The sequence below is a fragment of the Lissotriton helveticus genome, chromosome 3_1 (genome assembly GCF_964261635.1).
Source record: "Lissotriton helveticus chromosome 3_1, aLisHel1.1, whole genome shotgun sequence".
Taxonomy (NCBI): Eukaryota; Metazoa; Chordata; class Amphibia; order Caudata; family Salamandridae; genus Lissotriton; species Lissotriton helveticus.
The window spans coordinates 1,976,597,350-1,976,615,864 of record NC_136061.1 but is presented as its reverse complement, the minus strand read 5'-3'; the positions used below and the strand labels follow the sequence as shown (position 1 = coordinate 1,976,615,864).

At 47.3% G+C, this 18,515-nt stretch overlaps 1 protein-coding gene across 2 annotated transcripts in view; it reads left to right on the top strand.

Annotated features, from left to right (window-relative positions):
- LRRK1 (leucine rich repeat kinase 1) overlaps positions 1-18,515 on the top strand; it is a 917,814-nt gene that overhangs the window by 495,940 nt on the left and 403,359 nt on the right. For both annotated transcript variants that reach the window (XM_078683102.1, XM_078683103.1), the window contains exon 10: positions 17,495-17,632. In XM_078683102.1, coding sequence (XP_078539228.1) covers positions 17,495-17,632 — 138 coding nt within the window. The remainder of the gene's footprint in view (positions 1-17,494; positions 17,633-18,515) is intronic.

Below are 18,515 nucleotides of genomic sequence, written 5' to 3'. Positions count from 1 at the left end.
ACTAACAACGCACCCTTAAATGCCTATTGATTTTAACATATGCTTTTCACAATCAATATGTCAGACCTACTGCGTTTATCTTACTATTCATATTAAACAGATCAGACCAAGGTATCAGAAATGTTTCTAATGAAGCAATGAAGCCTCTAGCTGTTATCACTGACTTGTCACCATAATCAAATGAGAGCTCCTGCACTGAGCTACAGAGTACACAAAATTACAGTTCGCAAAGCAAAATATTATCTCTCCTGAAAGAGCCTAACTAGGATTCTGATAATGCAAATCTTCTATATTCCCAGTTTTTCAGAGGGGGTAACCAGCATCAAAACCGTTGCCTGCTACTGTAAGATTTCATGGAAGAGCTGAAAAGCTGATCTGAGGCAAGATTGGAATGAGTAATGATTGACGACATTTATAGAACGTTTAGACATTAAATCCTTGTTCGAAGTGTTGACTCTGTGGGGAATTGAGGCAGCTGCCCTTGCCTCTAGCCATCTGCACACGTGCAACAGCTGGGCTGTTGTATCTTCATGGGCAGGGTTTTCCAAGGTGTGCCTAGTGCACTAAGCATCTCCAAATGCATGCAGCGCTTGCTTTGTTCAGGCTGTCTCAAAGTGTGCCGTTCTCGTCTTTGGACAATGGGACTCTGCAGTACCTATGCAGAGAAGTGCTCCTATGCGTGCCCTTCAGTTTCCCCCATCTCATTTACGAGTCTACCCTCAAATCTACAGCACTGAAAAGCCACACTGATTATAGGGAGGTCTGAAAGGGGGTGCAAAACAATGAAAGTGTGCACGCCTCTCTTGACTCGATTACAAGCAAAGATTCTTGAAAAAGTCAGGGGAAAATGTCTGTTGTGATGTAGAATAGTCACAGAAAATGTTACAAACTTATTTTTTGAACACTCTAAAATATTGTTTCCCTACAAAATATTTGTGGTCATGCTCAAGCATTTATTGAATAGAATTATAAATTGTACAAATGAAGGGCACGATGAATTGGCATGCTTAACCTCCACAGGTGAGTGCTAATTCATAATCTCTGTGGTGAAGCCTCTGAACTAAGCATAGAGGAGGCGCGCGCGCCTGTGGATCCCACCTTCATTGGTAAGTACCTGCAACATTTGTAGAAGCTGTAGGACAGGCGGGCGCGTCCATTTTACGACCTGAGAGGCAAGTGAGAAAACATGTTCTCTGCTGCTTCACCAGGGCGGGGGCAGGTTTAGCGCACACAGTCTCCAGCCATCCCACTGCGGTGCTGTAGTTTAAGAAGCATACTAAAGTCCCGGCGGTTTTACTCCGCTGTATGTCGTAGGGATTTTAGATAACAGAAAACGTTTATCAGAAGCAACATTAATTTTTGTGTCTGCAATATTAGATCCGCCTACAAAGCAAGTGAAGGCAGCTCTGCTCCTGCCTCGGATTAAGTGGTTTAAGTGTGCCGGGTTCTGCCGGTGCTCAGGACCGGCAGTTCTAGAAAGCAGGAGCTGACGCGGGTCTCTATCGGGCTCTCCATTTTTGCCATCACCCTCAGGGTGAAAAAAAATCTAATCTCTGCATCAGTACCACCCTTCGCTGCCTATAATGTAACGTGAAAGAGACTCACTATAGTACTTTTACAGTCTAATTATTTCAGAACGGAAGCATTTCAATGTTACATACAACAAAGTCATTGTTGTTGCTTATTTATCCTATGCAACTGACAACCATTGACAAAGCCAATAGTGCTGATTTGCTGTAGGTATACTGTTACTTGTTGTATCATATATCTGGATGCATTGACGGAAACAGCGCACTACCAGTCGGGCGGCACACTATGCTAAGAACAGATTTTTAGCTTATGTGTTTTAACCCACACCCTTAATTACATAGGCCACGCCCCTATTACAGACACTCTAGTTTTTTCACCCCACTTAAAGCCCTGCTCGGATTGGTTGCAGCAGGAGAGCAAGGAAGCCCTTTGGGTGATCTACTGCATACATGAGGTGTAGTAAGTGCTTTCTGTTAAATAGGCAGATGCCAATGCAGTGGGCAGCAGGCGCAGCGCCACCCAGTCGTAAAATGCTGTCTGGGATTTTAAAGGGTTCTGATTCCAAATGGCAGCTTGGACGCCATCTTGGGGCCTGGGTAAGCAGACAAGGCAGGTCCTCCAAATTCCTGGCGTCGTTTAGTAATCTATTCCACTGTGCACCTCTCTTCAACGCTGAATTACAGATTAATTTTATGTCATTGTGGTATACGAGTGCTAGTCGCCAATGTAGCATCTGCGCGTTGAGTCATTTGTGATTTAAAGAAGCAGGAGAGGGAGGAGAAACAAGGGAGTAAGAAGCTTGGCAGAAGGGTCAGGCTACCTCCTTCATTTAACTGTTGTAAGAGGGAGAAGCTTCATAGCGAACACTATTGAAGATATCAAAGTCATGAGCACCCATTACATTTCCAACTCATGTCAGTCTAGAGACCTCAGCCTGACAAAATGATTTGTCATGAATATGAATGCACAAGAGGGCCTTACTAAGAAGTGTGGCAGGCCGGCTTCACAGCAAGACCCGGCCTCTAATATTTACACTGTTGTGACTTCTGTCGAGAACAGAGAGGCAATTGCATGTGCAAATAGAGTGGCTTGTGTGGTTTTAGTATTTGGAACGCGGGAGGTGGCATTTGGGACTTCAGTAGCCAAGGAAGCTGTTTGGTCTCTGCCTCCTTCGTCTACTCTGGGGGTTGAAAGGTGAGGGGTTTAAAATTAATAGTAGAACAGACAAAGTGGAATAAGCATACTCCCACCAGGCTCAGCCACTGTCCACATACTCTTCAACCACACACCACAATCAACGGGATCAAACAATATGAACGAGTACTCTCAAGTAGGTATTCGGGTTGCGAGTAAAACCTTTTTCAAACCTAAAGCAGAATATAAGTTTCAGTCACTGTTATAGAATTTATTAGCCCCTTGCTGGGATTTGAGATGCACTGTACCAATTCTCGAGTATATCAATATTACTTCACTTTGAGTAGTCAATACGTTGCACCCGCAAGTCTTTAGGCCGATATGTTGCAATCACATTAATTTGCTGTTTATCTTCATGAGTGAGCCCATTTCAGTAAGCTGGCCCACAAACCCCCTTCCAATCACTGATCCATGAGAATTGCCATGGTGTAGGAATTCGGAGGCCCAAAAAATAATATGGAAAGCATAATATTGTGCAATTTCAATGGCCATAAAGTGTGTTTAGTATGTTATTCCCCAATCCCATGTAGGAAAAGTCATGACTGAAAGGTAAACATGCCTTGGAAAAATTCTGTGATAAATCAGTTAGAAGGCCAGGCTCTCTATGTGCATGGAAATAGAGAACAGACTCGGAACTCCATAACCATACCACCTCATCACATGCTGAATCAGACTCCATCTGTGATGTAACGATGTGGAAAGTAACCAGACTTTTAAAAGAGCTATGATGTCATACCATACCATGCCGTACCAAACCATACCATATCAAGGGCAGAAGGAAGGTACTTAACGTCCAAGTAGAAATAGCTGTTGACCAATTTCTTGCCATTTTCCAGGTAAAACTATTCCATCTGTTGGCAGTCTTTCAGAGGGCATTCAGGTCTAAACACCTGTCAATGTTCCAGGTAAACACGAATGGTTGCTTACCCAAAATCCCCTAGAGAGGAGTCTAGTGGGAATATACCTCCAAGTTTGCCATGAATGCGGCAAATCATTCAGCACTCTTGTTGAATCTGGAAATACTGTTTCTGTGCAAGACATGGCAAGGAGTGGAAAAAAATAAAATAATGAATAAAACCTAATTGTATTGTGTGTTTTACTCTTGACGAGGCTAACCAGTCTGTTCAGCCTATTTCGTTTTTTTTCCGGCTTGGATTTTAGCCCAGATATACAAGGCATGCTTTAACGTTTGTTGCATTGTTCAGCTATGTTAACTTTTCCTGTGCTATTCAACTAGGTGTGCTAGTTTCGTATCATTGCTGGTAACCGCTTTCCTTCTACTAATAGTACTGTCTACTGCCTTACATGGGATCACTCAGTACTAGATTATCCTTCTTCATCGTTCCATTGTTATTATTGGTTTGTAGTACGCCTACTACAAAAGACAGGTGGAAACTCTGGATGGGCCCCTCCTCAAGCGAGGATAACTAAACTGCACCTACCAAGGTGACGCCCTATTTTGTCTTATGGGTTGGGTGGGCACAGCTGATCGTCTGTCAGGACAGCAAGGGATTTTATGTATTTTAATTTTTTGCATTAGAATACCTGGTGCTTGGTGCGTGCTATTTTAGGTAAAATGGCCTGTTTCTGAGACCTCCTTAAAGCTTGAACCGAAGTTTAACAAAAAAGGGATGCACTCAGAGGAGTTTAATGACTTTAATGTCAGCTGTGGGGCTTGGAATATTGCTTGGCATCTTATGAGAGATGTTGAAGATGGGTTGTGTACAAGTCTGTGGAGTCAGGTCAGCTCTCTGGCGTCCGTCTTCGGCAGTCCAAAGATCAACCATCACTGATGGAGAAGCAGTAAGTAGACACATTAGCTCTCCCAGTCACAGAGAATTTTGCACATACGCTTTAGTTAAAGACTTTGGGAAATGACATTCTTTTTTACTTTCGTGAAGGAACAGAATAATTCCTACATCAAGTACACCTTGATATGACATGTATACGTAACATGCATTTATGGTGCAATTAGTTTATATAGTTAGTGATATATATGTGATTAACTATTGACATCACAGAATGTTAATGAATATTTATTATTTTTCGCCTACACAATAGACACAATGACTGTTATCAGGAGCAACCAAAACCAAGTAAAAAGAGGGACTATCAGACCTCTAAAACCTGATATGGTGCCCAACTCCCCTAGCGCTATGGTTCATCAAACAATAAAAGGCAGATTCTTTCGAGGTCTACTAGGTGTGTTTCGTCAGACTTCATTGAGCATCAAAACAGACTAATGATAACTGGTAGATGGATTTATTACATTTTCTTCTTCTGTATATACTAGAGGCCAACACTTGTTTTGGGACTCCTAAATTTAGGAATGACGCTTCATCAGGGCCAAACTAATAGACCGTATTAGACAAGCCAAAGGTCACACAGAACAAACCAAAATTGATGAGTTACAAGCAGAATGACAAAGTTGAAAAGAGAAACCGAGAAAAATGAAAAGAAAATTACAATGAATAACATACTTATCAATCTAGAGGTCGTTTTCCTGCCAATAGAGAAGTAGGTTGATGAGTATTTCAGTAGTTCTTTGATTTTACATTCCAATTGCAGAAATGTCAACTTCATATGAATGACCCAGGCAGTTAAATAGACATAGATATGTCTTTAAGGTATATTCTTTCAATATTTTTTAGATGCAGAACATTCATGGCTCATTATTAAAGATCATCTACTTGCCTTTACACTACTACGCCAACCTGAAGATACCCATCCCCAGCAGAGCGACGAGTAAGAGCGTTGATCTTCAGTGTTCTGTTTTCTCTCTTATCCCCTTCCCATTTCCTCGCTTCTCCTGTCTTTCCAAAATGTATACAGCAGGATGTCAGCAGTGGATTTGGCGAGGAGAGGTAGAGTGTTTTGCTCCTGTTGGATCTAGAGTACAAGATTATTGCTTTCTGACACCTCAGATGCTTGTTTCTACATGCAAGATCAAATGGGAAATGTGGCCCTTCCCTAAAACTTGAGACAATTTGTGTTTTGTAACTATGGGTTAGGAAAACAGAGAATAGGAGTAATATCCTCATGCAGCATGGTTGATCTGCTGCACTCGCACTGCTACTACGCAACAAAATCAAGGCGTTCATTTAAAGGGAATAGAAAGACCTGAATAATATTTCAGTTTCCTGGAAGGAGATTTTCGCAATCAAAATAACTATATCGTGGTTTGTCCAGCATATCTGTGGTCGTAGTTTAAATGGACAACTTCAAGGTAAAAGCTCAAATAAGGTGCCAGAGGTGACACATTGTTTGGCTCTCTCCAATCTGGCAATCTCCATCTTCCAGTGGTAAAAATGTCATGCGACTTTCATGCAGGCCGCACAGTTAAAAGGTAATTACTGTAGGGGTGAATACACTGGATGAAGTTTTGCCCTTGACCCAGGATTAGTCTGTCATTATATTTAGGAAGTTGTATGTGTCACACATAGATCCCTGTGCACATCGAGAGGTTGCTATTTTTCACATGTTTAGTTTAGTGGGTTCAGGTGATCAGTCTTGGGTTAATCAAGATCTTTATCCTATTTCCTTTAGCGCAATTGCATGGCGTACTGCTCTTACCCTCATTCCCAAGGCCTTAGTAAGGACTGGGTGGCAAGTGGTTCAAGTGATGACGATTGTGCTCTATTGATCCTATCCAGGTGTTTTTTTCTTGTCTGCTCTGATCTGCAGAGGATTTATCCAGAGGAATCTCTGCTATTCAGTATGTTCTTTCATTCACACTCAATCACTATTACGGGAATCGAGATTGTTTGTATACTCATTACTTGGCTTTCTTTCAGGTGTTGTATTCCTCTCTGAATTTGTATCCAAGGAACTGTAAGGACAGAAACATTTAACAATATCTGCAAGATGACTTTACTTTGTAGTTAGCTCTGGTAATCATACGTCTGCAGTGGCTTTCCATAAGGGGCTTATTTGATCTTTCGGGCAGTGTCTAGGCATTTGAGCCTTATGCTCTCCATATGTTGTGGTGTTTTTTTTATTTCTCGTCCAATATCATAGGTTGTTGACATTTTTCATTAATGCAGGTTCTGCAGGACCCATCCTCTGAAACATTTCATATCTTAGTGTTCTTTTTGGTAATGGTTATTAATACTATCAGGAGTTTGAGTGAGATGGAGGTATCTTTTATGTATGACTTCCATTCTTAGGATGTCCCCCTGCATATTGGTGCTGAGGGTCAGGTCTTCCTTCGTATCAAAGGTGGCATCTTATTTTTCAGTAGGTCAGGAGACTTTGTCTGTGTATTTCTGCCCGGGATGAATGGTCGAATTCCCTAACCACCAGCATAGTAGGCCATTTCTGTGCCGCTGTTTACAGTACCTCTTTTCAAGCTTTCAGATTGCCTAGTTATCTACTTTGATCTGGTCCAAGAAAGTTACAAGATTTCCACTCCGGACCTGCTCAGTAAGGTGATGGAATGAATGCTTCGATTAATCTCAGCCACTGACGGTTGCTCTGGCCACAAACCCCAATTTTGCATCCACTATGCCACTCTAGACAGAGACCTGCCTCAGCAAAACAGTATTGTCCTAATCCAATAGTTGTATTACTGACATGAGTCACTGGATCATGTCGCCAATCTGCACGGCTGGTAGTTTTCTTCTTCAGGCGATGATTGGCCAGCAGTGCAGTTTAGGATGTCTGCTTAGGTATTCCTTGAACAAGTAATCACTAGAACAAGGAAAGGTGATGAAAAGGTAATGTCTTGATTACGTACCAGTAATCTGCATTTCTACGAACCCACCGTTCCTTGTCTCTGTCATCCGAGCCAGGGCCGGTGGCTCAGTGAACCAGTGCTCCAACTCCAAGATTCTGTGTTACACTTCGTAGTCACTGGCTTGAATCCCAGCATGTCTGCTCAGCCTTTCAATCTTCCAAATTCGATAACATGAGTACTTTTTTTCAGCTCCAAAATTCCCTTCAGACTGAAAGTGCTCTTTGCAAATACAAATGCTGTGTTCCATCTGATCTCTTACCTGAGGATAGTTCTTTGTAGAGGTGTATAATGTAGTGCGTTGATGTAATTCTGTGTGGTCCTTTAAATCTTCTCCTGAGAAGGTAGAGGGGCATTTTCTGAGTTTAGGGTCCTCACCTAGGCAAGCAGACTCACCTCAAGTCGTTATTGTCTGTAACAAGAAGCATGGTCTTGGAGTCATGGAAATTACTGGTAAATATTGTATGTATTACAATCTGTATCATGCTTAATTTGAGCCAGTGGATTCTAGTGCTCAGCACCGGCACTTAATTCGTTTCCGGTGCTCGGCACTTAATTTTCATCACCACACAATTTAAAAAAAAATGTTTTACATTTTTTTATTTTTATTATTTTATTTTGAGATTTTGGATACAAGTTACAGCCAGTACAATAAGAAACGTCAATGCCCCCCCTCCTCCCCCCTCCCCCCTGTAGGCCTGTAGAACAACACAATATAGAACACTCATCTGCAGTTTCTCACATGATAACACAGCCATTTAGCCAACAACCCCTTGGGTGGGGCAGGCGGCGTGTGAAGTGCACTACAGTGTTGAGACACAAAATACTTAGGCAACTGGTCAGTCTCTGCCGTTATTCACCCCCCTCAAGATCCGGCAGTCGACATGGGTTTCTATGTTTTCCGCACCACTCACATTAATTCGCAGCCCCTTGGGTGTCCCGCGCCCCCTCTTCGTGATCAGAGTCTGCGCTGAGCGCAATGTGTGTCCGGTACAGACTCCAGAAGTTCTTCGGTCTACTCGTGGGGGGCAGCAGTTCGCTGTATATCTCCGATTGCGTGCAGGAGTATAGCATGTCGTTTGCCCATCGTTTGGTGGTCGGCTTCGGGCCTTTCATCCAGCAGCATGCGACCACCCTGCGCGCAAGTAGGAGCCCCATATCAACTAGCCTGCGGATTGTTTTTGGTAGGCTCTTGGTGTATCCTATCAGGGCCATCGCAGGGTCTGGTGGGATAACTGCCTTCGTGATGGTGCTAAGTTCTGCGAAGATTTTGTGCCAGAAGTCATTAACACTCGGGCAGCCCCACGCCAAATGGAGAAAGTCGGCGTTTGAATAATGACATCGGTCACAGTCCGCTGTGTATCTAAGTCCGTAACTATGAAGTCTAGATGGGGTATAGTAAATTCTGTTAATGAATTTGAAGTGCACTAGTCTGTGCCTGCCGTTCAAAGAGATGCCCCTCGTGTTAGTGCAGCAGTATTTCCAAACGTCATCGCCCAACGTGATTTGCAAGTCAGCCTGCCAGGCTAGCCTCACTTTCGTGTATGTGTTTTCCCTGTGTGACATTGCAATGGAGTAGAGATGCGTTATCAGCTTTTGGGGAGTCGCAACCTTTATGATGTGAGTGAGTTCCCTCATTTCAGGTGGTTCTGCCATGTCTCCCCCTAACAAGTCCTGAAATGCATGTCTCACTCTAAAGAAGTGGAATCTCGTCAGCAAGGACGGTTCCTCCTGAGTCGCCCTGGCCTGTTCCCAAGTTTTCACCACTCCCTCCCTAAATAGGTCGCCTGCTGTCACAATCCCTAGGGTCCGCATCGCTTCAAGCACCCCCTTGTCGCGCAGTGGGGGTAGCCAGTGCGTCCAGTCGATTGGCATGACGGGAGTGTATAATAGTGCACCACTCTGCTTTTGAAGAAGGTTATGCCATGCATGCGTTGTGGCCGCTATTGAGTCAAGGATTCCCGTGCGGCGGTCAGCCGGTTCGAATATCATGTGCGGGAGAGACAACGGGAGAGCAAAGAGGGTTTCCATCTTCAGGTGAGGGATGTCTTTGTGGCCATGCACCCATGTGTGAAGGTGTGCCGCCTGAGCCACTCTGTAGTATAATTCTAGGTCTGGTGCTCCCAGTCCCCCCATACTGTACGGTAGTGTGAGAGTTGACCATTTCGCACGGGGTTGTTTCCCCGCCCAGGCCAGCCTAGTTAGCTCCTGCTGAAGTCTTTGAAAAAATACTTTTGGGAGCACCATCGGGATGGCAGTGAACAAGAAGAGGAATCTGGGGAGCACTATCATTTTCATGATGGCTATACGCCCAATCAGGGAGAGTGGGAGCTTGCTCCATGCCGTCATATCGTCCTCTAGTTTACTAAATGCAGTGCCGTAATTTGCTCTGAAGAGGAGCTCAGGGTCCGTATGAAGGTGAATCCCGAGATATCTAATTGCGTCAGTGGTCCAGGTGAGCGGGTATTCCATGGATGTGGGTTGCGTCGCCGGGGTCAGAGGGAAAGCTAGGGACTTTGACCAATTTACTCGGAGGCCTGACAGTGCACCGAAGCGCTCCACCTCCCTTAGCACAGATGCCAAATTATTATCCGGGTCTCTCACATAAAGCAGAGTGTCATCCGCATACATTGAGACCACTATCTTGTAGTTGGGGAAGCATATGCCTTCGTTGCCGTGATATTCCCTGAGGGTGCAAGCCAGCGTCTCCGCCACAAGGGCGTACAACAGGGGAGAAAGCGGGCACCCCTGACGAGTGCCTCTGGTGATGGGGAACGATTCTGTCACGGTGTCATTAATACGCAGTCTAGCTCGCGGTCCGTGGTACAGGGACCCCAGCATTTGTAAAAAAAGGTTGACCAAGTCCCAGGCGCTGCAGCACCCGTCTCATGAAGGGCCACTCCTCAGAGTCAAAGGCTTTCTCCATGTCAAGGAACACCGCCAGTGCAGGTCTGTCCTGCCGTGTGTGTTGAATAGTGCCTAATACCATACGAATATTATATGTCAGGTTCCTGCACGGGATGAAGCCTGCCTGTTCCGGGGCTACCAATCGGGGAGCCAGCAAGGCCAGTCTTGTGGCGAGTATCTTGGCGTAGAGCTTTGCGTCTACATTTAGGAGGGAAAGGGGGCGATACGAGCTACACTCGTTGCTCGGCTTCCCAGGTTTCAGGATAGTAACTATCCGTGCCTCTCTCATCGAGTCTGGAACTTTGCCTTCTGTGCAGATCTCGTCGAACAAGGAGGACAGGTGTGGGATCAGTTGCTCCGCAAAGGCTTTGTAAAAGCCCACAGTGAGGCCATCAGAGCCAGGCGCACTGCCTGATTTCATGCCCATCAAGGCCTCCGTAATCTCGTCCTTTTCTATCGGCTGCATCAGGAATTCCCTGTCAGAGTCGGAGAGGAAAGGGAGGTCTATGTGCCCCAAATAGTCCTCAATTTTTTCCTCCATATTTCCCGCCTTTGCTGTGTAAAGCGTTGTGTAATATTCTTTAAATATGTGAGCTACATCCACTGGGTCCGTAAAGAGGTCACCTGCAGCCGAAATAACCTCAGTAATCATCTGTCGCTTCCTCCCTCCACCAACTACTCTCGCCAATAGTGCACCGGGTCTGTCTCGCTCACCATACCTCCTAGCCGTGGCGTACTTCCCCATATGCTTGACTTCTCTGTCCGCTTCGTCGTGATATTTCTCAAGCAAGAGTTTATTGTCATCGCTTAGGTCACTATCTGCACTGTCCCTCTGTCTTTTTTCCAAGTCCCCCAATTGTTTTTCCAGTGTCGCTAGTCGCGTCCGGATCGTTTTCAAGACTCCCAAGTGTTTGGAGATCGCGACTCCCCGGATGCAAACCTTAAATGCCTCCCAGACCGTCTGGAAACTGTCAACTGATCCTATATTGGTCTCAAATAAGTGATCAATGGCTTCCGCCAATTCCCCCCTGAAAAGCGGGTCTAGCAACGAGTAAGGTGGGAACCTCCACGTGAAGGGGGGACAGTCGGGCGTTGGACCGTGAGCTCTAGGAGTACCGGAGAATGGTCTGATAGGGTTCTGGGAGGGACCTTGCAACTCCTAATCATATGAGATCTGGCCTCCGGAGCGAGCCAGTAGTCGATTCTTGTGTGTATATTATGGTAGGCGGAGTAGTGGGTGTAGCCCCCCTGGGCAGGGTTTAGGGTGCGCCAGACATCACAGAGCCCAAGACGTGTCATAATCCCCTGCAATTCCACCGCTGCAGCAGCAGGCCGGCAAGGGGGACCAGCTGATCTGTCCAGCGAAGGGTCCAGGGTAAGGTTCATGTCCCCCCCCACCAAGTGTCATCAGGGTTGCACTGTCTGAGTTTACTTGCTAAGCTCTTGTAAAAGTCAGGGGAGTCGTAGTTCGGGCCGTATGAATTAACAACTACAAATGATGACCCCATACCCGTGCACCGCGATATGACGTAGCGCCCCTCAGGGTCCGAATCCAGTGACTGTTGCGTGAGGCTGGATCTAGGGTTAACCCACGTTATAACCCCCCTGGCGTGTGTGCTAAATCCAGAGGTCGCAACATTTCCCTGAAGCCCCCTGTGGTGCAATATTATGCTGTCAGTTGGCAGGTGTGTCTCCTGTAACAAGGCCAAGTCTATATTGTGTCTCTGCAAATAGCTTAGCACCTTCCTCACTTTCCTGTGGTCATTGAGACCACGCACATTCCATGTGATTGCCCTAATCTTGTCCGAGCGTGTGTTGTTCATGTCAGTGGCCATTGTGTAGTCTGGGATGCGTGTTTGCTCTCCAGATGTGAATAAGCAGTCCCATCACTCCGTGTTCCGCCCGAGCGTTCTATATGTGCGCCGTCGTGTTCCATGCTGTGTGGACTTAGCGTTGTCTGAGTGGTAGTGTTCGTTCTAGTGCAGTCTACAGGTAGCCTAGTGTCCCTTCTGCGAAACTCAATCCCCCCCTCCCACAGCAGACCATCCCCAACTTGGCCAAATCTGGATAACCCCCCCCCCCAATTCCCCAAATGTCCGCAAAGGTCCCAGCCGGAACCCATTGTGCTAATAGTGCCTAATGTGCCCATTGTGCCTAATGAACTCAATCCACTCTGGCTCGCCAACCGACCCCTGCCCCCACCACATCTTCAACAAAGCTGACTCCATCATCGCACCCCATCTCCGTGATGTCATCAACTGCTCGTTCAACTCTGCCACCTTTCCAGAAAGCTGGAAACACGCCGAACTCAGCGCCCTTCTGAAGAAACCCACAGCAGACCCCTCCGAACTAAAGAACTACCGACCCATATCCCTTCTCCCATTCCCGGCCAAAGTCATTGAGAAAGCCGTCAACAACCAGCTCGCCACCTTCCTTGAATCCAACAACTCCCTCGATCCATCTCAATCCGGGTTTCGAGCCAAACACAGCACCGAAACCGCCCTCATTGCAGCGACTGACGATATCCGAACACTACTAGACAAAGGAGAAACAGTGGCCCTCATTCTACTCGACCTCTCCGCCGCTTTCGACACAGTTTGCCACAGCACCCTTATACAACGCCTCAGCAACATCGGCATACAAGGAAAAGCCCTGGACTGGATCACCTCATTCCTCACTGGAAGAACCCAAAGAGTCCGACTTCCCCCATTCAACTCAGAGTCCACCGAAGTCATCTGTGGCGTACCACAAGGATCCTCACTCAGTCCCACCCTCTTCAACGTTTACATGAGCCCACTCGCTTCCATCGCGCGTCAACACAACCTCAACATCATCTCGTACGCCGACGACACCCAGTTAATCCTTTCCCTCACCAAAGACCCTAACACCGCCAAAACCAATCTTCACGAAGGCATGAAAGAAGTAGCCGATTGGATGAAATATAGCCGCCTAAAACTCAACTCAGACAAAACGGAGGTGCTCATCCTTGGAACTTCCCCCTCTGCCTGGGACGACTCTTGGTGGCCGTCCGCTCTGGGCACAGCACCCACACCCACAGATCACGCACGCAACCTTGGCTTCATCCTAGACTCCTCTCTCTCGATGTCCAGACAAGTCAACGCATTCTCTTCCTCCTGCTTCAACGTACTCCGCACCCTCAAAAAGATCTTCCGCTGGATCCCCCTCGAGACTAGAAAGACCGTCACCCACGCACTGGTCACGAGTCGACTGGACTATGGTAACACACTATACGCCGGAATTGCAGCAAAATTACAGAAAAAACTCCAACGCATCCAAAACGCATCAGCAAGACTCATACTGGACATTTCTCGACAAGATCACATCTCCGGTCACCTAAAAGACCTCCACTGGCTTCCCGTCAACAAAAGTATTACGTTCCGTCTTCTCACCCACGCACACAAGGCCCTCTACAACCTAGGACCCGAATGCCTCAACACTCGACTGTCCTTCTACAAACCCACCCGCCAACTAAGATCGTCCAATCAGGCCCTCGCCGCAGTCCCGCGCATACGTAGATCCACCATGGGTGGCAGATCCTTCTCCTTCCTAGCTGCCAAGACCTGGAACTCACTCCCCACTCACCTCCGCCTTACTCAAAACCACGTCTCATTCAGAAAAGAACTTAAAACCTGGCTTTTCGACAAATAATGGACCCCTTCCCCAAGCGCCTTGAGACCCTCTGGGTGAGTAGTGCACTATATAAATGCCTGAACTTGAATAGCGCAGGGGCGGAAGTTACCAAAATTAGAACAGATAACATTAATATCAAAACAGTTTCTGCCATCTGGCTCCATGCCTCATCACCCTGTGCATGTCCTTCAACGGCTTTACATGTTAGGTTGCCAGTCTACAGTGAATATCAGTCTCTGCCGAGGCATAACTCCCCAACCACCCGACACCCCGCAATCCCCATCACCAATTAACGGTCACAGGAGCATTCGCACATTGCCCACTAGTCGGCAGGCTAGAAAAAGACAAAGAGTTTCATATCAAAGAAAAAAAAAAGTGCAACTTCAATTTGGAACAGCCTCACCATTTCTCGAAGTAAGCGATCACACAAGGATTGTCCTCGGACCTCATCAACCGTACTATTCGCTGCATCAGGAAGGCAAACGCTCAGCGTCCCCAGCCAAGCATGTCGCTGCAATGTTCCGCTGGCGATAGTAGTCCAGGTCGGATTAGGGGATGTGGTGTGGTCATTGTTGTTCTTCTAGCCCACTGGTAGGGTCCGGTTCATCCAACTGTCCCCTAGGGCTGTTCCGTTGCTCTTTAGTCCAGTTCTTCAGCGCTTTTTGTAAGTCTTTCGGGTTGGTAAAAATGTGGGAGTGACCACGTCGGTTTATTCTCAGCTTCGCTGGGTACAGCATCGCATAGTCCAGCCCAAGCTCTCGCAGCTGTTGTTTATACCGTGCAAAGTGCCACCGCTTCACCTGCACCCTGACGGTGAAATCCGGGTACAGGGAGATGTTCGATCCCTCATACTGTAGCTGTCCTTTCTCCCTGGCAGTCCGTAGCGCCGTGTCCCTATCTCTGTAGTTTAAGAGCTTGGCTATTATGGGCCTCGGGGGAGTTCCAGGGGGCGGTCTCGGGCCCAATGTACGGTGCGCCCTTTCGACTATGAACATGTTGGAGAATATACCTTCCCCTAGCAAGGTGGTCAGTAGGTTCTCAACAAATAGCTCCACCTTGCCCGTTTGGGTCGTCTCCGGGACCCCCGTTATGCGTATGTTGGATCTCCGTGAGCGGGCTTCCAAATCCTCCGATTTATCCTGGATCACCTGTAGAAGCTTTGCCATGTGCTTGCGGTCTTTGTCAAGTTCCATTTGCCCCTCTTCTACTTCGGTAATCCGTCTTTCAGACATGTCGAGGCGTTCCGCATGTTTATCGACCCTCTCCGACATCCTGTCCATGCGGTAGGTGAGTGCGTCAATCTTCGTGCCGATCGACGACATGCTGTCTTGTAGGCCCTTTTCCATACTGACAAGCAGTTCCTTAATTCCGGAGTAGATCGTGCTGTCTTGCGTCACAGTGGGCTGTCCATTATCCTGGTCCCCCGAGACAGGGGTCTTGGTGCGCCGCTGTTCGAAGGGCAGTTTAGACTGCGTTTTATCTCCCTTCCCCATCCTGCAGGGTTGCAGCCCCGCCGGGGCGTTACACGCAGAGCAGCTCCGAGGGAGAGACAGTCTCAGAAATTCACGTGGAACTGTGTCTGCACAGGGACCTTGGGCCCCCAGCGCGTCTCCCGCTGCAACTATTACTCCCTCCGAGCCGGGCAAGCTGTCCCGACCAGGCTGCCGCCGAAGGGGAACCTCTGGGCAGCTCCGGGAAGCTCCTATGCAATCCTGACTCAGCGGTTTCAGTAGTGTCTGGTTAGTAGCTCCCTTCGCCGCGACGTGCACAGCCCGCACAGCACCGCAATTTGCTTCCCCGCCAGAGGGGGGAGGGGTAGGAAGTAGCCGGGGTAGGCCAATATGGCGCGCCGCGCCCCAAATCGTCTCAGTCCAGCTATGGCAGCCTCAGTGCGTCTCCCCCGGGTCTGGCCTGTCTCCCACGCAGTGTCCACTGAGTGCTGGGTTCCGCTGTCGCACCGCGGAAGGTCGGACAGCCCTGCACAATCGAGGGGCGACCCCCAGGCAGTGTACACCTAGGCCCCGGAGAGTCCCACTCCCTTTCCACACAGGTATGGCGCCTTGGACAGATGAAGGCCGCCCTTCGTCTCAGTGTAGTGTGCTCCACTCACCACTGCTGCAATGTAGTTCCCGCAGTCCCAGGTATGGCCCAAGCTCCGGTAGCGCAATTTGGCAGCGGGGCCGTCTGCACCTGTAATCGGGCGGGCCGAGCACCTTCCGCGGCGAGCATCAGTCTCGGTGTGCCAGTGAGGTAGAGTCCTGCGTCGAGTGTCGTGCCCCTCCTCTCTCGGCACTCACCGCTATAGAGGGTCGCAGTTCTGGTCCCAGCGGCGACGTCCGCGAGTAGGTCCTCCGGATCAGTCGGGAGAAGGTGCAGCGGTCGCCGCACGTCAGGTCACGTACGCCGGCAGAGAGATCCACGCAAGGTCGTGGCTCCAAGGCCCCTAGACCCGACTCAACTGATCGCCGTTTCTCTCCGAAATCGGGTTTTTGTGCCTTTCCCTCAGGGCGTCGGAGGTGCCGGAGGTAGCAAGGGGCAGTATACCGTCCTCGCCAGCAAGTTTTCGCCGCAAATGCAGGATTAATGCAGGATTATGTGGGTGATGTGACGGAGCACAGCTCTCAAGCGTCCGCCATCGATGCTGGCAAGCTCCGCCCCCCCATCACCACACTATTAACACTCTGCCACATGGTGGCGCTGCACATCTAATTCACAGATGAGAAAAATAACAGTTGTTTATTAATACAATATAAATTAAAAAATGCTTATACCTGCCTTCCCGGCCATTCCTTCATCATTGGAGACCTGGAATAATCTGAACTGTCGCACTTGCAAGCAAGAGAGATGTTTAGTAGTTGTTTTGGCTCCGTCTCATTGGCAGCTATGATAGGGCAATGGGTGGTGCAAGATGCAGTGACCTCCTGGTCAGGGCCTTGACACTTATTATTTTACAAATTATGCCCTGGTTTCATGGTCCGGAAGAGGTGTCATAAGAGGTAACTGACAACACGGATTGATGTAAGAAGTGGAAAAGACAACAAGAGTTTCTCACTCGATTAGCTCCAGCATCTGCTGTGTGAATAGCTCTGATACTGCAGCTTCTCCATGCCATTTTGGTCAAAGTAAGGCTTTGTCCATTAAAGACGTTGATAAAAACAGCCTGAAATGTACTGCATTGGCTTACCACAAGCTTGTACAAGTTCACTCGCAGTAGGACCCCCGACGAATGGTGCAAACTGATGTGACTTTTCATTGAACCCTTCAGATGCATAAAACAACAACCTAAAGTGAGCTGCGCCTTCCAGGTAACTTCATCCCTATTGAATTTAAACGGGACCGCTTTCTATTCTGTGTTAGGGACTGATATGTTAATGAACCTTTCTTTGCTTCTAAAGTAACCGTGGCTGATTTTGGACAAAGCTATAATATGTAGTTGCGAACCACTGATGGTGCTAACGTTTTATAATCTTTCCTTCCTAGAAATACTGCAGAGCATCTAGAAATGCCATTGAGACCCTCCCAGACACACTGACTGTTTTCTGGAAAAATCATCTCAAGGAAGTGGATTTTTCTGAAAATGTACTCAAAGAAGTGCCACAGGGACTGTTTCAGCTGGAAGTGAGTACCAAAGGACCCTAGAAGTCTGTCATTTCTCTGCACGTGAAATGTGTAACTAATAGAGAAACGATTAGTAACAGGGAATCTCGAAAGTGAGGAAGTGAGTCCTTGACACATTTTTATTAGGGTAAAGATAGAGCTTTGAGTATGCATTGGAAGTGCCACAGAATTGCAGAAATCCCACAATAAGATTAATATGTTACATTGGTAGGCATAATATTCTATTTCTAAAACCGCTGTGCATAGAAATGTATAACTTTGTAGGACAAATGTAATGTTATGAACAGCCGCGGCCCTTGCAGGTAAGAGCTGTGGGGCCATGTTGGAGGGGGGAGGGATGGGTGGTGGTAATTCGACAGACGACAGCGAGGGAAAATGAAATAAATAAAAAAAATTCCCTCGTGGTCGTCTGTCAAAATCCCCTCTCGACCACCCTACCGCGGCTGGTTATGAATAGCATCTGCCTTTTCCTTATTCTGTCGAAACCAAACAAGAGGAGGTTACCCGTATAGTCATTTGAGACATTGGTGAAGCAATGTCTCAACAGGTACTATTTAGAAGACTGTTATAAAGAACATGCATAATCGTTGCAAAAAAGGAAAGAGAGGGAGGCTTGAACGATTGTTCGAATAATACAAGGAGCAGTCTGTATTTAGAACAAATTAGACAAAAAGGATAGTATCAGAACTATTTACATCAAATGTTAGCATGACCATAAAAAACGTGTGCACGTATGTGCTTTTGAGAAACAAGGTGAACGGCGCAAGTGACCAGTGGAACAGCGGAGAAAGGCACAGAACAAACAATAGTGTCAATATTTACAAGATAACTTTTTGATTCGAGGTTAGTTTGTTACAAAGATTTGATGGAAGTTGACCGTAGA